At 42.1% G+C, this 23,916-nt stretch overlaps 1 protein-coding gene across 1 annotated transcript in view; it reads left to right on the forward strand.

The window, feature by feature from the left end:
• Positions 1-23,916, forward strand: part of CORO1C (coronin 1C) — a 75,087-nt gene that overhangs the window by 15,099 nt on the left and 36,072 nt on the right. The window contains exon 2 of the mRNA XM_037816655.1: positions 10,401-10,600. Coding sequence (XP_037672583.1) covers positions 10,406-10,600 — 195 coding nt within the window. The 5' untranslated portion in view covers positions 10,401-10,405. The remainder of the gene's footprint in view (positions 1-10,400; positions 10,601-23,916) is intronic.

The following is a 23,916-nucleotide window of genomic DNA, read 5'->3' on the forward strand; positions in this document are numbered from 1 at the left end:
TTGTCTCTCTCAGAAGTTCCTTATCATTGGGCAAGCCACCTAATAGTTCCCTGGGAGGAAGATGAGAGGCCTGGAAGGGCTAAGCCCTGGAACCCTTTGCTCTCCCAGGCTTCTGTGGGGACTGGGCCTGGGTGTTACTGGCACATATTTCTTTCGTTTCCTTGTCTTTTTGTTCCTAGAAAAAAAAGTAAAACTAAATGGTATTGGATGATTGTGTCAAAACCAAATGCATTTATGATTAGTAGGCCTCATTCTTGGTATTTTACCTGTTAGGATGAAAAAATGGGATGAAACTCATTGTAAGCCTATAATGAGGGTGGGGTTTTTTTTTCCTTATTCTTACCATTCTTGATATCATGATAAATTTAACCAACATCAGGCTCTTCTGTATTTGCAGTCAGTTGCCTCAAGTGGTCAGCGATTTTTCTAGGAAAAAAGAATTTTTAAAACAAGTTCACGTAATCACTGGAGTACAAATCTCTTTCAGCCACAGCTAGGTCTGTTCTGTATCTGACTTTCTGCTGTGGTGTATTTCAAATGTTGCATGTCTTTTTTTCCTTCGTTTTAAAAGCGGCTTATATGGAAGTAGGTAAATTAGGCTTTTTGTTGTTGTTGCTGTTGTTGGAATGACACCTGTATTAGTCTGTTCATTAAGGAGATGGGTGCAGTAAAACTGGGTGATCTGTTAGGTGAACTCACTGGTGTCACTGGTGGTTTTTTGTTTAAAAAAAATTGAAAAAGTTCAGCCATCTCACACCCAGAAAGGATGACTACTTAATTTTTCTGTTTAACCAGATGACCTTCCATTTGCTTTGGGAAGCTGCTCTGTTGTGAATGTGTATTTTCTGTAGGCTTCCAAGTTGCAGTTCCAGCTTCTTAAAAGGAATTTTTAACTGTTGGCATTGCCATTTAAACAGCCGATTTTAGAACATCTGTCTTATCATCTGCTATCTTACTTCCTTTTCCCGTTAAATAAGGCACCCGATCTCTTCCACATTAAAATGTCCTTGCCACAGAAGCAGCAGCTTAGAAGGAACGTGCTTTCCCTGTTGGGACACGTTGGAGCCCTCCTGCCGTGGCTGCTGGCTCAGGGAATGTGCCCAGCCCGCCAAGCGCTTCAGTCGCTGATGTTCCGGAATGGCCTCCGCAAATGTGCCAAGCAGGATTTTGCTACTAGTAGGGGTTTTCCTGCACGTGTTCCTAGCAGGATGTGTTTCCTTTCTTATGAACCTATTGGAAGTTCTCTGAACCGTAGAAGTACATCTGCTGGACTCTTTAAACAGAGAACTTCTCAGTAAACAGGAAAATGGCAAAATTGTGGTGTCGTTTTTGTTTTATGGGATTGACAGTAGACAGAAGGAATAGAGAAAACATAGTAACATTTACTCTTGTGTTCTAAGAGTATTTTACCTGGTGCCATTACAATGAGAACATCCCGTCTTGTCTCCAATTTTTCCTTACATCTAATACTTTCCTTGTATATTTTTTATATATGTCTTATTTTCAAAGTACGATAAAAAGCATGCCTTTAAACTCACCTTAGAAAGGTCGAGGACTGTCAGCTGACTGTGAGATTGACGTTTCATTCTAAGATGGAGTTTAGCAAACTTTCCTGACTTACAAAACCAGTCCTTAAACCATAGAGGCAGACCTAATTTTGTTGGTTGCTCTTGGTTAAGCTGTTCACCCAACATGTAAAGAAAAATCTAATCTATTTTGATGTCCTTAGTTAAGCTGTTACATATTATGGGTATCACTAGTCAGCTTTTGGAGTTTTATTTATTTGAAGCTAAAAGCAGGAGTATATTATCTGGTGATTAGAAGTTTATTAGGATAGTTGGACAATCAAGATATAATCCTTAATCCCCTTTAATTCAGTTTCCCTGGAATTAAAACAAGCACAAGAAAAAAAAAAGCCCAGTCATTTTTTGTTATGATTGCTTTAGCCATGTTAATGACTTTTCACTTTGTATTCTAACTTGAACTTTTTTTTTATTTTTTAAATGCCTTTTTGAATAAAAGCCAAGTGAGGAGAACCAAAGCCAAATACCTGTACCTGGGCTATGGAAATGAGTCTCAATACATTTGTAAAGTCAAGATTCATGTGCAGAATTAAGTAGTGTAGGGGACCCTGTTCTGAAATTCAAACGGAATTTGACTTGTGCCACTGCTTTTGTTAATTATTAAAATGAGAGTGATTTTACAATTCTAGTTCTAAAAATAGAGAACAGAAGTTGCCTCAAAAGATACAGCAATGGGTAAAAGAGAGAAGCTAAAATTTGGAATGTTTTTCGGAAGTCCGGGGCCAATTACAGGAGTGTGGTTGGTGTGTAATGGATCATCCATGTGCTGGGTTGGATCTAATTGTTGGGGGACCCCTGCAGCCTAGGAGGACACTGGGGTGGGGTGGACAGCACTCTGTGTTTCCAGGGTAGAGGTTTCCAGCAAACCCAGGAGAGAGCAGCTATTTTCGTGTTGCCTTTCAAAGGTGTATGCTTATGTAATGAAAAGCATTCTAGCAAGTGCTGGTCTTACTGGAAATACAGGTAGAATGATGAATTGCATTTTATAGGGTCTTAGATAAGGTTTGTATTTCCCACATTTGGTGGAAATTAAAAGCACATTCTTTTTTTTCTTTTTTTGTATCTAAAGTCAATTTATATTAAAATTGGAGAACATTTCTTTGATTTGTGTGATAAATGACTTATTGCTACATCATCCCCCTCTTTATCACTGACATGATCCTACAATTGCAGTTTTAAGAATTTGTACTTGAAAGACATAATAAGCAGGCAGCTCCTCCAAGTTTGAACTGTTTTCCAACAAGACATTTACAATTGTGCCTAGTATTACTTTGTGTCTTTTACATTAGCAAGTATTTAAGGCCCCACTCTTGAAAATTTATTATATTAGTTCAGGATTTTTCATTTATTCTTTTTAATATAATTGAGCATTAGATTCCTTTACAAAATGCCTTAGTTTTTGAGGATACCTTAGTTGTCTAATTTGTGATTTGGTTGGCTTGGGACAAGATGTTTTAACAAGAGAAATACTGGTTTGATGTTAGGACATCTTAATTTGGAAATTTCGAGCTGAACATTTTTGAATTTGGTGAAACACTAATATGATGTGATAGTGCAGGCAGCTCTTTTAAGAAATGGGGTTTTCAGTTCTGGATATTTCTCATTTTTTCTTTTGAGGGGAAATTAAAGTAGAGTAAATATTACACAGAGTAGGAACACATACAACTTTTAAAAATAATTTAAATAGCTTTTTAAATATTCATATACCATACAATTTGCCCATTTAAAGTGTACAATTCAATGATTTCTAGTATATTCGAAAATATGTGCAACCATCACCACAGTCAATTTTAGAACATTTTCCTCACCTCAAGAAGAGACTCTTTATCTTTTAGCTGTCATATGTCTTTCCACTTCCCCTCCCCGCCTTCCAAACAACCACTAATCTACTTTCCGTCTCTATAGATTACCCTATTCTGGACTTTCATATGAGTATAATCATATAGCAGTGTTCCTTTGTGACTGGCTTCTTTCATATAATATAATGCTTTCAAGGTTCATTCATATTGTAGTGCATATCAGTACCGCATTCCTTTTTATGGCTGAATAGTATCTCATTATATGGATATACTGCATTTATTTATCCATTCCTCGGTTGATGGACATTTGGATTGTTTCTACCTTTTGGCCATTAGGAATAATGCTGCTATAAACTTGGTGCAAAGTTTCTGGGTGAACGTAAGTTTTCATTTCTCTTGCACATATACCTGTAGTGGAATTGCTGGGTCATAACGGTAACTGTGTTGAATTGTTTGAGGAACCGCTGGACTGTTTTCCACTCTTACTGCAGTACGTGAGGGTGCTGATCTCTCCACATCGTCATCAGTACTGTCGTTATAACCTGACCTTTTGATGTGGAATTATTTTACGAAGCACCACAATAATAATGAAAATAATACAGAACTAGTAAGACAAGATATTATTAATGACCTCTCACTGTCAACCTCTTTTGTGTGTGTTTTATTTTTTTATTAGACAAGTTGTGGGTTTATGGAACAATCATGCATAAAGTATCACCCCACCACCAGCACCTTATGGTTGTGCTATAAATTAAAGTCCTGGTTTAACCTACGGTTCACTGTGTAGTGTAGATCCATGGACTTTTTTTTTTTCTGTTACCATCTATACATTCTAACATTTCCCCCTTTAATCACGTTCAGATATATATTTCACTATTACCTGACTTTGTGATTCTAGCCATCCTAGGGGTGTGAAGTGGTATGACATTGCGGCTTTGATTGGCATTTCTCTGATGACTGATGATGCTGAGCTTCTTTTCATTGCTTATTGACAATTTATAGACCTTCCTTGGAGAAATGCCTGTTCAGATCCTTTGCCCATTTTTTAATTGGGTTGTTTGTCTTTTTATTACTGAGTTTTAGGAGTTCTTTATGTGTTCTAGATACAAGCTCCTTAATCTGATGTGATTTGCAAATATTTTCTTCCATTCTGTGGGTTGTCTTTTTATTTTCTTGATGGTGTCCTTTGAAACACAGAAGTTTTTAATTTTGATGAAGACAAATTTATCTGTTTTTCTTTTGTTGCTTATGATTTTGGTGTCATATCGAAGAATCCATTGTAGGATCCAAGGTCATGAAGACTTACCCCTGGATTTTCTTTTAAGAATTTTAAAGTTTTAATTCTTATATTTAGGTCTTTGATCCATTTTGAGTTAATTTTTGTATATGGTGTGAGTTCAGAATCTAATTTCATTCTTTTGCACGTGGCTATCCAGTTGTCCCGGCACCACTTGTTGAAAAGACTGTTCTTTCTCCATCGAATGGAATTGGGACTCTTGCTGAAAATCAGTTGACCATAGATACACCACACTGTCCTGATTACTGTTGTTTTGTGGTAAGGGTTCAAATCGGGACGTGTGAGTCTTCCTACTTTGTTCTTCTTTTTCAGGTTTGTTTTCCCTATTCTGGGTCCCTTGCAATTCTACGTGATTAAGTCAGCTGGGATCCTGATAGGGGTTGTGTTGAATCTGTGGGTCACTTTGGCAAGTGTTGTATTACCATCTTAACAATGTTAAATCTTTTGATCCATGAACATGGAATGTTTTTCCATTTATTTAGATCTTTAATTTCTTTCAAAAATGTTTTGTAGTTTTCAGAGTATGTTTTATACTTCTTTTGTTAAATTTATGCCTATATTATTCTTTTTTCTTGCTACTGTGAATTGAATTGTGTTTTTTAAATTTCATTTCTTGAATTGTTCCTTGCAAGTATATAAAAATATAATTGATTTTTGTATCTTTATCTTGTATCTTCCAATCTTGCTGACCTCATTTATTGGTTCCAATAGGTTTTTTCAATGGATTCCTTAGAATTTCCTACATAAAAGATCATGTCATCTGTGCATAGAAATAGTTTTACTTCTTCCTTTCCAATCTGGATACCTTTTATTTCTTTATTTTGCCTACTTGCCCTGGCTAGAACCTACAGTACATTATTGAATAGAAGTGGCGCGAGTAGACATCCTTGTCTTCTTCTGGATCTTGGGGAGAACATCCAGTTTATCACCATTAAATAAGATATTAGCCATGGATTTTTTGTAGATTCCCTATATCTGATTGAGGAAGTTCCCTTCATTCCTAGTTTGTTGAGTGTTTTTATCATAGAAGGGTGTGGATTTTGTTAAATGCTTTTTCTGTGTCTATTAAGAAGATCTTATGATTTTTTTAACTCAGTTTTATTGAGATATATTCACATACCATACACTCATCCATGGTGTACAATCAGCTGTTCACAGTACTGTCATATAGTTGTGCATTTATCGCCCTAATCTATTTTTGAACATTTTCCTTACACCAGAAAGAATCAGAGTAAGAAAAAAATAAAAAATAAAAAAGAACACCCAAATCATCCCCCCCCTCCATCCCACCCTATTTTTCATTTAGGTTTTGTCCCCATTTTTCTACTCATCCATCCATACACTGGATAAAGGGAATGTGATCCACAGGGTTTTCACAATCCCACTATCACCCCTTGTAAGCTACATTGTTATACAATTGTCTTCAAGAGTCAAGGCTACTGCGTTGGAGTTTGGTAGTTTCAGGTATTTACTTCTAGCTATTCCAATATATTAAAACCTAAAAAGGGATGTCTATGTAGTGTGTACGACTGTCCACTAGAGTGACCTCTTGACTCCATTTGGTATCTCTCAGCCACTGAAGCTTTATTTCGTTTCATTTTGCATCCCCCTTTTGGTCAAGAAGGTGTTCTCAATCCCATGATGCCGGGTCCAGATTCATCCCTGGGAGTCATATCCTGCGTTGCCAGGGAGATTTACATCCCTGGGAGTCATGTCCCATGTAGTGGGGAGGGCAGTGAGATCACCTGCCAAGGTGGCTTAGCTAGAGAGAGAGAGGGCCACATCTGAGCAACAAAGAGGCACTCAGGGGAGACTCTTAGGCACAATGATAAGCAGGTTTAGCCTCTCCTTGGAGCAACAGGCTTCATAGGGGCCAGCCCCAAGACAGAGGGCTCAGCACTTCAAACCATCAGTTCCCAGTGTTTGTGAGAACATTGTGATTGTTTTTAATTCCTTTGGTGTCATGTGTTACATTAATTGACTTGCAAAAGTTGAACCAACCAACCTTACCTTTTGGGATAAATCACACTTGGCCATGGTGTATAATTCTTTTGATATGTTGCTGGATGTTGGCTAGTATTCTGTTGAGGATTTGTAGTGCGTTTGTCTGGTTTTGGCAAATTATGGCAAATACTAGCCTCATAAAATGAATTGGGAAGTGTTCCCTCTTCTGTGTTTTGAAAGAGTTCTTACCGGTGTCATTCCATTCCTTTTATAGAGGAAACCGAGGCTCAGAGAGGTTAAGTAATTGGCTAATAAATGCAGAGCTGGGATTAGAATCCAGATTTCCTTGTGTCAGTTACTACTAGGGTAACATTAGCTGACATTTATTGAGTGACAAATTATGTGTCTCTAACCACATGAGGTGCTTTACATAGTAATCTCCAGGCGTCATCCTGTCAGCAAGTACTCATTTAATGATCACTTCCTCTTTATATGCATAGTACTCATTTTCAGATAGAGAAACTGACACTTAGGGAGATTCAGTGACTTGCCCTACTTAGCCACGGCCAGTGAGTAAGTGGTACAGCTCTGATGCACACTCACTGGGCCATCTGACACTGGAGTCTGTCCTCTGCATTGCTGTTCTCCACGGGTACCTGCAGGGCTTGAGAGAGTTCTGTGCTGCAAAAGCAGCCCTGCCAGGTGTGGACAGCTGAGTCCACATCAGGTTTGACCTTGGTTCTGAATGAGCTCACACCGCCCTTTGAGCTCCACTTCGACATGCCTGGCTCAGTCAGCACAGAGCTATGGAAACACCTGCTTCTCTCCTTCTCTCTGCTCTTTGGCTACTGTTCTACCCATGGTTGTAGTAGCAAAAGGATCTAGATATCATTCTGACTTGCTGCAGTTAGTCTGAAAATAAGTTGTCACTTTGTGTGCTTTAGAAATGACTTTTTATTGTATTTTAGTATGTAAGTTAGCCAGCAAGTTTGTAGAGTGTCTTTCATTGAAGACATTCAAGCACTTTGCATATTTATGTTAAATCTTAGCCTTGTTGATGAAGTTAGATGGTATCTAACCCATTTGAATACAGAAGAAAATCATCCCTATTTTAGGAGGTAGAGCCCTTTCTCAAACATCCCTTCCTGTTTAACAGTGAGGCATAAAAACTGACCCAATGCCTGTGTGGATGAGCAAGGCTCCTGGGGTTGTGGACCTCACAGAGGGCGGTGAGGAGGTCTAATCTCGTGCAGTGTGGGGCAGGGGGCAGCCTGTGTCCTGGGAGCCACGAGAGACAAGGGGCTGGAGGCCCCAACTGTGTGGAATCCGGTCAGTGGGGCATCCGCTCACCCCGTGTTCAGCTGTGTTGGGTGTCCGTCAGTCTGAGGCCTGCAGTCTGGCATCTCCTCTGTTCCCCTGGGCTGGGGGCGGGCAGAGCCCTGACTGTGCAGCCCTGGAGAAAGGGGACCTGGGTGTGCAGCTGTTCTCTCTTCAGCCTTTCAGTCCGTTCTCTTTTCAGCCTCCCACCCACATCCCTGTCTTTAGAGATGCAGGACGCCTCCTATTTCTCTTCAGAGCCTTTTGGGGGTTTTCAGTGAATATTGGCTTCCTTCTTGTGAGCTTCTCCCGAGACCCCCAGCCGAGCGGAGAATGCTCACACTTCGGTCAGACAGCTTTTCACCTTCTAAAATGCGTTATTACATTTGCTCTCTTGTCAGCTCCATTTCTCTTCTTCTGAGTTTTTACCTTCTTTTATTTCTTTACTGTCACTTTATTGGGATTTCAGGGCCAAGTGGGGGTAAATTTGTATTTCTTTTGTAAATTACATCTCATGTCTTTTGCATATTTTCTATTGCGGTTTTCATCATATGAACGTGTCAGAACCGTTTCTATAAATGAAGGATACTAACTTTTGGCAAATGACATAATTCTTTTTTTCTTCTGTGTTAACTTACCCCTGACTTGCTTGTTGGAAGATGCCAACGGGGTCCCCGCCTGTTGTAACTTGTGCAGATGGTTGTGCAGGGAAATGGATCGTGAGACCAGCTGTGTGTAGGGGGGCAGCTGTATGGATGTGCCTTCCTTGTGTTTTCCTCACTTCTCAGAAGCGGTCTCATCCCTCACGTGCTTGAGAAGCATTCATGCTGGTTCACAAATGAAGGACACTGGGCCATCTCCTCTACCAGTTGCTGAGAATGTGTAGTCCTGGTGGGCAGCTGGGAAGGTCTGCAGCCACTGGGCCGAGGAAGACCGTGCCCAGCTGCCTGCTGAGGGCCTCTTGCCTCAGCCCAGCAATATACATGCCCTAGGACTGGAGCGAGGCCACTCCTGCACGCGCCTTGGAAGGGGAGAAGGTGGCTCTGTGTTTAGTGGTGGGCCCTGGCCTGTGAGAAAGGGAATTGGAGGGAAGGAGCTAGCAGCAGCCCTCCACGTGTCCCACCTGGCACTCGGCGGACACATGCTAGCCCTGCTCTGTGCATGGGGCATCAGGAGGACTAGTGTTCAGCTGAGTTGTGAAGCTTTGACTGTGTTCCGGTTCCATCTCCACCTAGGTTTTCTCCAGGCTCTTTCCATCCTAGCTAGTAGGAAAGGAGTGCCCTGCATTTAGCAGATAGAAAAATCACATTGGGTGGGGCCGAGGAAACCTTCTGGTGGGACTGGGATTCCAAAGCACAAAGCTTTCAGTGCCCATGCTTTCTGGATAACCCGGTAGGATTTGGAGCCTGATGTGACCCGGGAGGAGGTCCAGGAGCACCAGTTTTGGGTCAGCTCCCCTCTCCCAGATCCCCTCCTTTCCCAGGGAAGGGGCTGTGGTGAATATTCACCTCTAACATGAAAACGGATCCTGGGTTTTCCTCTCTCCAGCTGCTACTGCTGTAATCACACCCAGCCTTTCTCGGGCCTGCTTTACCGTCACAGTTTCTTAGTCCAGCACCTTGCTTTTGTCTTCTTCCTGGCTAACCCTTCCTTCCGACATGCCACTGCCACTGTCAGAGTTCCTATCATCCCAGACTTCACTTTCATCACATTGCTTTCTGTTTAAATACTTGCTACTGTTTTCCAAGACCTGACTCTTGACCTGTCTGCTGCCTTGGCCCAGAATAATTTTTTCTGTTTGTGAGCTTGTAAGCTTTCAGTACCAGGCGGTTTGGCTCTGCATGGCTTCAATTATTATGTCTGCATTGGAAGGAAACTTTAAAGGTCTTGAAGACGGGGTGGTTGCTTGTGTCTCTCTTGAATTCCCCAGCACGCATAGTTGATCTCGTGGAAATTCTCGTGAGCAAGCACAGGACTTACACAGCTTGGGGCTGATGTCTGGGAAAAAATGTTTAAAAACTGAAAAATTAACCTTGGCAAGCTGAGGTTTTTGGGCTTTCTTTGGCTTCAGATCTACCAGATAAAGTAACTTTGGAGTTTCCTTATCTATAAGAAGAGGTGGTTGGAGTAAATTATCTTTCGGTTCCCACCCGGCCCTAAAAGGCTAATTTTCCCTTCATTCTTTCCCTTGATCTCTCCTGAAATTAAAACTAATGAGCTGTTCCTGGATTCCGAATTAGGAATTTTTCGTTTCTCTGTAATTCTTTCCCTGACGTGTTTTGCTGTTTTTCTCTGGGTATGTGCTGCTAAAGGAAATTTGGATTTGCAATTTGGCTACTTTTTAGGAGAGCAGACAGAATTCCACACTATTGTTTTCCCTACTTTTGTAGCTATTCACTCGTGAAAGTAAAGCCCTCCGTCTGGTAGAGTTCTAACACAATTCTTGCTCTTCTTCTGCAGACACCATGAGGCGAGTGGTACGACAGAGCAAATTTCGGCATGTATTTGGGCAAGCTGTGAAAAACGACCAGTGTTACGATGACATTCGGGTTTCTCGCGTGACCTGGGACAGTTCCTTCTGCGCTGTCAATCCCAGATTTGTTGCCATAATCATAGAAGCCAGTGGGGGCGGAGCATTCCTGGTGCTGCCTTTGCACAAGGTGAGTAATATGACCCTCTCTTCTGCCAGTGCCCCCCGGTACTCTCCATGTTTTTCCATCAGTGATAGACTCTGGAGATGGATCATTGAGTAAGCACTGCGTGATGGCCACAACCATCAGACTCTCTAATGTAATTGAGGGCACATTCCACGTGCCTCACCAGCCACATACGTTTTTCTCTAATGGAGAATCATTAAACAGACTGGTGGACTCTGTTCTGGGCGTGCCCTTTGTGGATGAGAAAGCTTATTCTGATGATGCTCTGGGCCTGGGTAGGCTCAGGGATTTTACGATTTGGTGAGCTGTCTTCCACTTTTCACAAACGTGTTCCTTTTGGAGTGCAGTTTTTAGAACAATTATGTTTTGGAAACGGGATGTTCTCTTTCTCTCTCTCTCTCTCTCTTTCTCTCTCTCTCTCTCTCTCTCTCTCTCTCTCTCTGCAAAGTCATGAGAACTGAGACTTAACGGTTTTTAGAACAATTATATTTTGGAAATGGGTAGGGATTTGTAAGATGATGTTCTCTCTCTCTCTCTCTGTCTTTGTCTCTCTGCAAAGTCATGAGAACTGAGACTTAGTGGTTTTTTGAATGGTAGATGAGATAAGAGCTCAAGAAAATGTTCCCAAACCATACTTGTTTCAATTCTGGACAATAATAAATTTCAGCATAATATTTAAACAGTTAACAGGTGGTAAAAATAAAGGATCTTCATTGAAGTGGATCCGTACGTGCTTCAGTTTCATTGGCTCCCAGCTCTTCCCTTCTCCCTACTTTATCCTCCAAGAGAGCCCCCTCCATGGTGGGAGATAAGATCGGAGTTCTGTGTGTTTGCTGCCTGTTCTTGAGGTCACAATCTATCATTACTTTATTGGTAAATCCCAGAATTGTGAATATTGGGGGGAAAAGCCGTGAAGAGAGCCTAGAAACAGTCATTTTCTAGTTAGGTTTTAGGAAGAAAATAAGTTTGCCAAGTCCTGGGCTCTGACGACAAGAGCTCCATGCAAGGTGAGGATGTAGATGTTGAGTTACACGACAGATATTTCCACTCTGCTAAAAGCAGTGGGGGATGTGGATCCCTGCGGTGTCGGAGCCGAGCATATCAGAGAGGCACATCACGTCATAATGGATTGTGCAGTTCTGAGAGTGGTTGTAATAAAGTGAATTTTTGCCAAAGTACTTTTCCCCATTATATTTTGGTGTCTTTTCCTTGGGAAGATTTCCAGCTCTCTTGTACTTATCTATCAGAGATGCTCATGACTAATTTGTTTGTTTTTAATGTCTGATTTTCACTGTAGTGGCCAGATTGATGTGCTGTTACACAATAGAACCATCTCCCTACAGAAATAGGGAGATGGATGTCTTTGGGAGAGTACATTTAATAAGTGTTTTCAAATGCACTGTCTTATTGGCAAAATTGTTGATCAGATTAAAAGAGAATCTTTTCATTAAATTGAGATTTTATTTTCTACTTGGATACTTTTACTTCTTTTGAGACTTGCTGTTGAGTGCAAATAAGTGCTCTAGACAACTCTTAACTGTACTTGATGATTTTAGAGTGGGAGCTTGAACTTAATAACAGTAACATTTGTCTCCACTATTTTTTAGTTTATATTTTCATCAAGAGCAAGGAACGATTAGAAACTTGACGTTTTCCTGGTGGGTTTTATGGTAGGCAGCAGAGAAGACTGCCACAGCCTGTCAACCCTGATTGGGCACTGGAGCCCGATGATCTCTTTGGAGTTGAGTTTTTATTCCTTTTACAGACTGAGGGATACATTTAAAGACATTTTTATTTTTCTTCAAAGAAATGGAGTGAGCCCGTTAAGTAGCCCAAAATAGATTTTGGAAGGGTTTATCTCGCTGAGTTCAGACAGGTCCCCTTCAACTACCACAAACACAACTGGCTCTCTGTGAGTCCGTCTTTGCTTTTACAAACCATAGGAATCTTTTTGTGTTTCGTTTATACCATTTAAAGGACACGGTTTGCGGTTCCTAAGCTGTTGTTTTGCCGTTTAGCTACGTTTACAGGAATTAGGATAGAATAAGTTGCCTTAGAAATTACCATGTTTGGACAGGGTGTTGCTTTTTGCAGGAGCCTCCAGGGTCTTTTCCAGGCTGTAGTACAACCTGTGTGGCTTTGTCCCTTAAATGCTAATTTGTTTTGTAGGAGGTGACATTGGTGTCAACCAAGTCCAGCAACAGCCATTGGAATTAAGGTCAATATTTGGGATTATTGACTTTTATGATTGATAGGTTCTCATGTGCTGTATGATGTGTCTGTGAGTCACATTTAAAATGTATGTAATAAACTATTATTCACATAAGCTGAAGCAGTTAGCCCTTGGGGTCAGCAGGTGCAGAGGAAAGAAAACTGGTCTGAGAATTGGGGGAGTTGGGGGATTTGGTCCTGGCACCGTCACTGACTTGGGACTTGGGAAAGTGTCACTCTATCTGTGAAAAAAAAGGGGCTGTATATAAAATTGACTTTCTGCCTTGATAATTCTAGAAGACCTTAGAAATGCATCCTATGATTCTCATTTATGAAGGGATTTCTGATGCGACTGGTTTGGTATTCAAAATTCAACAAAGAAATGCACTATTGTTCAATTCCCTCCTCCTTGGTGCCAGAGCACAACTTTGGAAAGTACAAGTCATTTTACATGTGGCTGCTTTTCCACCCAGGCCAGTGCTGAGTCCAGCAAGGATAAGGGGTCTCGTGGCCCCATTAGACCCTCGCATGTCCTGGGAACACTCAGGGCCTGCCGTGGCGGCAGGTGACTCCTCGGTCTTTTCTTCCTAAGAAGCTGTCAGTTAACTAGTTACTGCCTAACCTGGGCATCGGCAGCTGCTAAAAGATAGAACCACCTTCCACCTTGTCAGAGAACCCGAGTACCTGCTCTACGGGACTGCCTGCCCTCTTGATGTGTATCTTATGGTTTTGGTATAGTTATATTTGAATAAGGATTGTAAATTGTATCTTGACAGGTGCTCTTCTCCCCATTATACGAAAAAGCACACAAATCTCTTGTTGCCTGGATGCTCGCGCATGATCAGTTGTTTTGGTCATTCTATAGACCAGGTGCCTGTTGCGTGCCATCGTCTCTGCCCTCCAGGAGCACTTGCTTCCAGTTCTCGTTGTGATCGTTGTTCTCCTCTCCCCTAGACGGCGTCCAGCAGGTCGCTGGCCTCGAGGTGTCCGTCCTCTTCCCAAGTGCAGTGTTGAAGGGGAATTACGACGGGGACCCCGATGGCAGGGTGAACCCGGTAATCCTGACGCAGGGCTCCGTGGCCTGGAAAACAGATTCCTAGGACTTCACTGTCTCAGTGTCTGTGAAATAATTTTATAATGAGGTGCTGCTTTTATTTAAAAGGAAAGGAATCCAAATTCCAAGTAAAATAATGTGAAGTTATATAAAGCTTGAAATCAGGGTGGTTGAAAATGATGCTCGCCTGTGTGTGTTGGGTGCTAGTCCATGCTGATCACCAGGATTATTTTAAATATGACCCTTAAAAGATGGGTGTGGTTTTAAAAACTATCTCAGGAACTTCTGGTAAAGTTTCCTTTTTCTTTTTAATTGGTTTCTGGTTATAGGCAGGCAAGCAGATTGCTTTTGGGGCTCTCTGTACATATTAATAATGAATATTCATGTATAAATTGTAAGGTGAATTGTGACCCTTTCAGAAAGGCCACCCTTTAAAAACATGGCTTTCCATGAATTTCTTTCCCAAGCGAATGAGGGTTAACAGTAAATAGGGCTTACTCTTGCAGCCTCATGAGGCTTGTGGTTACATTCTGAGAAAATGTAAAATAAGTTAGACATGAACTTAAACTGTAAAGCGGAAAGAGTAATAGGGACAAGTACATTAAAACACACCCACAGAGCAAGAGGCAAGCTTAGGAATAAAATCCATGTTTATTTTAAGTGTATGGTTTATGAGTTTTTTGTTCGGAAAGTTTCATTAGAGAAAGTGGAGTTTTATGAGGCCACTGTTGGAGGCATAAGGAAAGTACTCAGTCCTGAGGTGGGGCGGTTTAGATTAGCACACGAGATTCTGGATCTTTTTGTAATGCTTCTGTCAAGCTGTGGCATGCCACTGTGTCATAGCTCGTCAAGGGGTGGCTTGGTACATTTTCTTATTCTTTAGTCTTTCAGAGGATGACTAATAGCAATCCTGCTGAACAGAAGTTGGCTTTGTGGTTTTGGCTATAGGGAATTTTTTTTTTCTTCTTTTTTTTTTTTCCTTGCTGCAACTGCACAACCTGCCTTGCCTAAAGAGCAAACAGGTTTTCAGCCCCGTATGGACTCTACCAGTTTGGCACGGACATGCCTCTTCCTGTGTGGATGGAGCAACAAAACCACCCCCATCCCACGCTGTGAGCCACGGAAGCTCCTGCGAACACACACCGACATTTCTGGTTAGGGACACATGCACACATCAAACCTCCAGATCACAGTGAGCCTGCAGCTCCTGCCGTAAACAAATAAGGGGGGGGGGGCGGTTTGAATGACGAATTCTTGATCTCTTGCGGTTCACCTAGAAGGAGGATGCAAAGCGCACGACCACGATCTTCCCTAATCGCTGTCTTCCTTCCGCCCTGGGCTGTTCTTGCTGGGAAGGAACCATGGTATGTCAGAGTGATGGCTCATTCCATTCTCACCATAACTGCATTTCACTCGACCCTGATGGGAGCTGCATGGCCAGGCCTCTCCTAACCCACTACCTCACTACCTCTTCCATCTCCTTCCAGCTCCTCTGGTGCAGCTGTGCAGTGTGTTCCAACACACAGTCATCTTTCTCCCTTTTATTTTAGGAACTGTCTGTGGGAATATTTGGATTCTTGTTTCCTATAGGCCTATAAACTCTCTCTCCAACTCTCCCTGCAGTCTTTCTCAACTGGGGTTTCGCAGAAGAGTTACGCCCTACAGAAAAGCACTGGAATGGTATTTTCTTAGTTCTTCCAAGGGTGGGACATAGCTAGTGCCCTTAGATGCATAGAGAGAAGTTCATTTATTACTGGCTGCCTTAGCATAGGGCATTAGGACCTAATTCTCTCACAAAACCCGGGTTGAGAAGGGCTGTCTCAGAGTGTTTTTCTGTAATATTTATTGAGAAGAAATCTTAATTCCTTTCAGTTGGTGTTCCGAGTGTCTAACAGTGGTACTTGGTGGTTGCTCCTTCTGTTCAAGACCCAGCCCAGATGTTCTCTCTTCTGAATCCTGGAGAAAAGGCAAATCATGCTTTGGGTTCCCCGAGCAGCTTATTATCCATGCCAGTGGTATCACAGGCCACATCATCATGTTGTATTATAATTATTTTCTTACGTATGTCACAGAGTCGTTCTTCAGAATTTCCTCTTGTGTTGTGACAGCTGGCTGCCAAAGTTTCTCACTTCCTGGGAGCCATGCTGTCGTGTGGTTCCCTCCCACGTTAAATAGGGCTGTCCTGTGTAACCCATAGGATATAGGGGAATTGATGGAGGGTGGCTTTTGAGACCACATCATAAGAAAGCATTGGGACTCCCATGTGTTCTCTTTTGGATTACTTGCTGGCCGAAGCCAGTCGCCATGTCATGAGGCTGCTCAGGAATCTTGATGGTGAGGTCCACGGGGCTGCCCACCAACAGCCAACACCAACTTCCCGAGCACGAGGGAGCCGCAAGGCAAATCCTCCAGCCCTGGTCAGCCACTGCTGACAGCTGGACTCAGGAGAGATCCTGACTGGGAACCACGCAGATAAGCTGCTTTTGCATTCCTCACCCTCAGAAACTGTGCAAGATAATATATGTTTATTGTTTTAAGCAGCTAAGTTTTAAGGCAACGTGTTAAGCAGCAATTGATAGCTAATAACACGTATTCCCAGAATATAGTACTTGACTCTTAATAAGTTAGTTCACACAAATAAGGGACCTAAAAGGCCTTCGGGTAGTTTTAAGCACTATATTTCTAGCCCTCCTTAAAAAAAAAAAAAAACTACATAGGCATATGCATTCTTAAAGCTTAAATGATTAATTGCAGGATTTTACGCAGTAGCAAATGAAGCTTATTTTATCTGACAAGATTTTGTTACTATGTTCCATGACACTGTCATTAAACTGAAAAATGTGTTGTAAGATTATGGGTATTATCTTATGCCTAACTTCCCATTATGTTATTGGGTTTTTGGAAAAAGCCTGGCATGCTAACATTGGTGGTTGGATAAAAGATGATTTTTATTTTCTTCTTTATACTTAATCTGCACTTTTTTCAAAATGGTCCACAATGAATTTATTACACATAAAATTATTTTCCAGAAATATTAGCAGTAATATTACCAGAGCGTATATATGTTTATATATTTTCATTATAAAGATCTAATTCATGTTTAAGCTTTAGTGAAATTTAAAACCCTACTTAAAAAAACCCACATTCATTCATTCACGTCTTCGTTCTTCAGACATTTGAGTGTGCTCTGTGCCAGGACCTGTGTTGGATTCCTGCTCTTATAGAGCTTCTCTGACAACTGACCTGGATCTCTTCAGCGGGAGCTTTGTGAATGCTTAAAGGGCTCTGACACAGTGGTGAGGAAAGTGAATTCCATCTGAGGCTTAGAAGGCAAAGAAGACGTCACAGAGAAGGTTCTGTTGAATTCAAGTTTCTCCTGTGTGTGGGAGCTAGAGATGAAACAGAAGAGGAGCTCTGCCAGCTCACTGGCAAGTAAGAAGAGTAGATCTGGTCCCGTGAGGGCAAAGAACCAGTTAGTAGCTGCATTCTTCCTTCAAATTCCTAGCTCTCTGAAGCTTAGGTTGACTTTTCTGGTAAAGGAGAATGGGATGTTTGCTTGGAGTGGTGAGTTCGAGTTGCCAAAGGATGGCTTTTTGGTAGAAAATTATAAATTTCTTGGTTCTTTTTTCCTTCACTTCCAGTGTAAATAGTACAGAATTGGTATTTTCCTTGATCATTATGTGGGGAAGAACCAGAATAAGCAGTATTTTACATTTTAGGATTGTTGTTCTAACTGGACCAACATGACATCTTTCCTCTGTATCATCCTCAGTGAAAGGTAGCGGCTGCACATTATCTTCATTAAAAGTGAGACTCCAACGTGACATCAGAATGTGCTGTTTAAAATACCAGTTTTTGCAGTTAGGAGGGCTGTCATACCTTTGTTCTACAGTTGTGGGAATTGAAACTCATATTGAGTGATTGCCCAAAGCTGAGGTCTCATGGATTGGACTCTGGGCTTTCGAGTCTTTGTTTGAATTGTACTTGTAAATGTATTGGTGTTACTATGTTCATTTTTTATTAACATTCTTTTCCCCACTGGAAGTGAAGATTTTTTTTTTTTTTTTTGGTATGAAGTATAGTCTAATTGACAGTCCTTTGTTTGCGTTTTCTGTGATTGGAAAGCTTAAAGACAAATACAATAGCACCAGCTCCTAGGGGCTTTGATGCTGCCAGCTTGAGCATTGCCTTAAGGTTTGGAAACGATTTGGTCTAAACCATACCTCGGGAAAAATTACCGACAATGGTGAAATAATAACAGTTCCCATTTATGGAGGGCTTCCTGTAAGTGCCTTTTTCATGCCCTGTTCACAAGCAACGGCGGGCTCCCACTGGCACTTTTCTGCATGGTTTGCAGTCACTGCCAGCACCTGCTGGATTTGCACTGGCTGCATCTTCCTCTTACTGTACCCTGCTGACAGGCATTTTCATTTTCACAAACAACAGTGCTCCCGCTTGGACAAGGGTGTGGTGCCGGGAGCTCTTTGTCCCGATGGGGACGTTTGGCACACAGTCACTTTGGAGCTGTGGGCCAGGAATTTTCTTCAGTGCCTGCATCCTGATGTGCTGTGCGATGCCCCTTCCCGACCTCCTGAAAGAGGTGCTGCCGGATGCTGGGAGCACCCTGAGCTGTGCCAGGAAGGGCTGGGGGCTGGGGGCTGGGGAGGGGCGGGAGATGCAGGGGAGGGCACAGGGCACCAGGTGCAGAACAATGGCTTCCAAATCATGTCACGAGCTGCCAGCCACACGAGCACAGCCTCATTACCACATGAAGTGCCACAGAAGGGCCTTTTCATTTTCTCCCCATGACTGGGTTTTCCATAGTCTTGCAGGGGGTGGGGGGAAACACCCTCCTCCTCCCCAGTTAACAATGGCGCACAAAGTCCCGGCCTCAGGAACCCCACCACGTACCCTGGGGCCATTTCTGATTACAGTGAGTGGCTGTGACTCAGAGTGTGCCGGTAGATGACGGCTTCCTCCCTCCCCGCGTGCCCCCCTCCCCTGGAGATGAGCAGGCAGCCTGTCCTTTGTGCCTTTCCTTGGCTGCCTTCTCCTCCGGCTGCAGTTCACTGATATGTCCACAGCAGCCAGCCCCGCAGGCCTGACGGGCTCTGACAGTGGTTTTTACCATATATGGCCATGAGTGCTCTGGGGCTGTCAGGCGGCCAGGATAATTTCCTTCCTTTGCTTTGATTGGCTGCCCGGCCAGGCTCCGAGAACGATGGGATCTGGGAGTGTGTGGTAAAGAGATGCCACCGAGTCAAGTGCAAGGAACGTTTAACTCTTTCCCGGGTTTCTGGCGCGGGAGTCCTACTGAGCACGTAGACAAGTGCTCAGGGTAATAAACAGACCACTCTATCTAGGGCCAGGAAAGGGTTTCTGAATGCACATTGCTTTTGAGATGGATTCAGGATTTAATGAACAAATGTCTGCAGTCATGACTTGTCCAGAGATCACCTTGTAACCCCAGGTAGCAAATTTTCTGCCCCTGCCAAGGAGAGTATCTGTGCTAGTTAGGGGTGGGAACTGAGTTGTGGCCAGGGGAGACTGAACTGGGCGGGCGATGGAGCACCTGTCTGCTTTTTCAGAGGCTTGGTGACTTGGGTTTCCTTTCTGGCCGAGCTTCAAGTCATGGTTACGTGATACTGGCTCCTGAGCTGGGGCTGTGCTCCGGTCCTCATGTGCGCGTTAGCACTGCTGTGAGATGCAGCCAGCTCTGCCACGGAGCCCAAGGCATCTACTTAAAAAGTTGTAGTAGTTTTCTGTTTTTATCCCCATTTTAAGGCGGGTGGCTTTTTATTCCGAGGCTTGTGAATAAGCCAGTGCAGACCTGGGATCAGAAGAGGGAGCCCTTCAGCACTCTCCGAGGTCCCCACGGAGAAATAGCCTGCGTTGTTTGCTCAATGCGAGGGATCAGGCAACCAGTTTGATATTTGATTTGAACCAATATCAGCTGTCCTTTCCGGATTTGATATTTAATACTTTGTTTAAATTTCCTGCGTTTGCACTTAGATCTACAGTTCTGTGGCCAAGCATTTGCTTTCAGGCTGAATTTTATTTTGACCAGGTTCTTCCTCCTCATGGGTTCTTGGGTTTTGTTTGTTTTCAGACCAGAAACATCATATGGAATTACATGTCTGCAGTGGTGAGGAGGAAGTGTTAGATTTTCACTTTATAAATTTTTGTTAGGCTAGGAAACACAGCTTCTCTGGTTGTTATTGCATATTTAGACATGGTTGAGTGAGGACATTTTAACTCTTCCCCTTTTTTGCTTTCTGATAATAAAATATTCGTAGTTTTATGGTAACTTCCTTCAGGTTCTTAAAGGACTTTAAATATGGTCTATTCAATATGAAACTCAGTTTTTGGAGCGCAGCCATGATGCCATAGTTTTTTGCTTGCATTTTCATTTATGCTCATGAAGACTTTTTTCACACACAAGCAGGCGAGCTCTCTACAGAACCACACTGCCTCTCTCTGGAAGTTTTGGTTGCTAGCTTACCTTACAGGCCTGGGTAACCTAATCTGTATGTTTTATTGCAGTGCACCTCTCCTTACCTTAAGGTAGGTGTTTCTGGTTCCCTTAAAGTAAAACCTACTCAGAAGGTTTTATTCCTGGACGTGAGCTGTCATTCTGAGTGACAGCTTGTCAGCCAGCCATAAATTATGCATGTCACTTTTTGGTCTACTGCAGAAGTCCCCGTCTTGTTTGCTGTCCGTTCTCCTCCTGCTCCACAACTAGGGTCACTAGAGCTCCTCCCTGGGGAGGAGCAGGACTTCAGAGGTTCCAACGGAACATGCATCCACATAAATAATACCGTTATAAGAAAAAGGAAGTTGGAAAAAAAAAGGAAACCCCACTTCAATAGACATCCTTTTTTGACTCTTTTGAACTCTGCACAATGTGAATGGAACCCTTATGCTGGGGCTGAAAACTTTTCCTTTGCTTCCGAGCACGTTACCCTTCTCCTTGCTGAGAGTTCAGGAATTCTCACGGTGTATTGCTCCCAATCCAGTAATGGGTTGTTATCAGAGCTTTTGAAAAGATCTTTCAATTTATGAATGTATGATAAAGTCCTTCAAATTTTGGCTCACAGAGTGATTTTGATGAGCATTTTTTCCTAAAAGGAAAATTTATGTGAATATAGAATAGGGGTAAAAAGGAAAATCTTCAGCTATACCTCGTTCCTTGAGTCAGGTGATATGAAATGTCTTGATTGTCTTACGGGATGGGGGTGGGGACCGGTTAGGCCCTTACATCAGAGGGGAGTATAACCAGTCTGGATAACAGGCACAGATGGCTGCAGATTAGAAGTTGGAAAAGTACTGGGAAGTGAGGCAGCTGCCTGTGCAGGACTAGATTAAGGGAGACTGAGCAGAGAAAGTAGTCAAAATCCATTACCCTGGAGTGGTTCTGTTTTCTGTGATGAACTCCAGAATGTAAACTGAAAAGAAATTGTATGTACAATTCCTTGAGCATCTTAAAGGAGTATTTCATTTGATGGATAAAATAAATATTTGTCACTTTTAATCACCATAAGAATTTATTACCTTTGTAAAAGCATATGTTAGTTATGAGAACGAATAAGCCTGCTGGGTAAAGGGATTTGTGGCTTTAACAAAATGTTACATGTCTTCTTTCTCGGAGGAACTGTTATTAGATTGATAGTCCGTAGCACCAGTTTGGTAGCATCTTTGACCAATATTGAGCAAGCTAACGTGTGGACTGACAACCGTTACCATGTGAGGGGCCGCTCTAACATTAAGTCACTCGGAATGATCTGTTGTGTAGTAATAGGACATACTTGAAGCATCCCAATGTTGAATTTTGAGGGTTGGCTTAGGAAGGTGAAAATGTCTGTGGGTTCCTCTATAATATACCCATTAGCTCCTTTAAAAACATATCCCAAAGTGGAGCTTCTCTCTAGAAAAATGTCCATGAGAAATTTTTTTTACATGTTAGTTTGTATATATTTAGAAATTTTTTATTGCACAGTACTGCCCTCAACGTGTGAGGTGAGTGCATTTTCTTAAATACAGATTCCTCTTTGGAATGAGGTGTGATACAAATAAACAAGATGTGCTTTTGATGTAACTGGAAGCAGTTGTGGTTTTCCATTAAAATTGATGGGGTATATCCTTATAAGTAGGAGTATCTCTTTTTAAGAGTTATGTTGAATTTTGTATACCAAAAGAAGAAGACTGTTTTTGCAAAGTTATTTAAAATCACAAGCATTTTTTTTTCAGAGCAAGTAGATAAAGTTATGTATTTACCGATGCTTAAGTTTTGATTTTCATCCTTCCCCGCCCCCCCGTGCCCACTACAGGAAAATGTTGCCTAACTCTGTGGGTTTAATTGAAGCATTAGTCTCCATCCAGGGCCTCCGCTGCATCTTTCAGCTGCTTTGGAATTTTTAAGAACTTTCCCGAAACCCAAAGCAAATGATGGTGCTGGTGTCTAGGAGGTTTTCTGCCACCATGTGAGGGCTGCTAGCTGGAACGTGCTCAAAGCCACCAGGCTCAGCTCGGGCCAGCCACGTGGAAATTTTGCCCTTATACCTCGCCCTTGTGCCAGCTGTACACACACTTCAGAGGCTGAATATTTTTCCCTTGGGCTCATGTTGCTTGGCCTTGGGCAGGCCACTGGATCTTTCAGACAATAATGTCTAAGCCAGTGCCCTAACCTGTTTCACTCATGTCCCACAAGTTCATGAACTGCTCCCCGGGTTGGAGCCTTTGGGGGCCTTGGTGTTGGTTTTTTTTTTTTGCCACTGACTGAGTCTACTTGCAGGTAATCCCCATCACTTGTCTTTTTAGCTAGAGAGACACGGTGGAAGCTGTCTTATGGCTTGCACTTGGGACTAGTAAGTGACTAACAAATCAAACAATATACTTAAAGTGGGGAGTCTAAATGACTGAGTGACTCATTACATTCTCAGCTAAACTTTCAATTCCATGCTACAAAGGTAGTAGTATTCTGGTTGATAAAAGTAAAGTGAGTCATCCTTAATGAAACAGTGGATGATTTATTAGTAAAATGAATTTATTCTGTATATAAGCCTTGGAAAATTGATGGGAAGGTCTGAAAATAAGTCACCTTTTAGTTTAAAAAGATATCTAAGTGTATCAAAGGACATTATGAAGGAAGTGAAAAGACAGCCTACAGAATGGAAGCAAATAATTGCAAATCATGCATCTAATAAGGGTTTAATATGAGACTGTATAAAGAACTCCTACAACTCAACAACAAAAAGACAGACAACCCGGTTAAAAAATAGGCAAAGAACTTGAATAGATATTTCTCCAAAGAGGATATACAGATGAACAATAAGCACTAGCCACGAGGAAGATGCAAATCAAAACTACAAGGAGATACAACTTCACACCCACTAGGATTTAAAACGGAAAATAACAAGTGCTGGCAGAGAAGTGGGAATTATCACGCATTGCATGTGGGAGTGTAAAATGCTGCAGCCCCTGTGGAAAACAGTTTGGTGGTTTCTCAAAAAGTTAAACATAGAATTCTCATATGACTTGGCAATCTTCCTTCTAGGAGTATACCCCAAGAATTGAAAGCAGGGACTCATATACTTGTACACCAATGCTCACAGCAGCCTTATTCACAATAGATAAAAGGTGGAAGCAACCCCCATGTCTATTGACAGATGAACAGATAAACAAAATGTGGCATATCCATACAATGGAGTATTGCTTAGCCATAAGAAGGAATGACGTTCTGAGACTTGGTACAACATGGATGAACTTTGAAAACATTATGCTCAGGGAAATGAGGCAGGTCAAATATTGCATGATTCCAGTTATGTGAAATGTCCAGACTAAGCAAATTCATAGAGACAGAAAGTAGATTAGAAGTTACGAGGGGCTGGGGAAAGGTAGAGTGCGGAGTTGTTGCTTAATGGGTACAATGTTTTTGTTTTTGGGTGGTGAAAAAGTTTTGGTGACAGACGATGGTGGCACAACATTGTAAATGTAATAAATGCCACTGAATTGTACACTTAAAAATGGTTACAATGGCCAATTTTATGCGATACGT

Source organism: Choloepus didactylus, chromosome 23 (genome assembly GCF_015220235.1).
Source record: "Choloepus didactylus isolate mChoDid1 chromosome 23, mChoDid1.pri, whole genome shotgun sequence".
Lineage (NCBI taxonomy): Eukaryota > Metazoa > Chordata > Mammalia > Pilosa > Megalonychidae > Choloepus > Choloepus didactylus.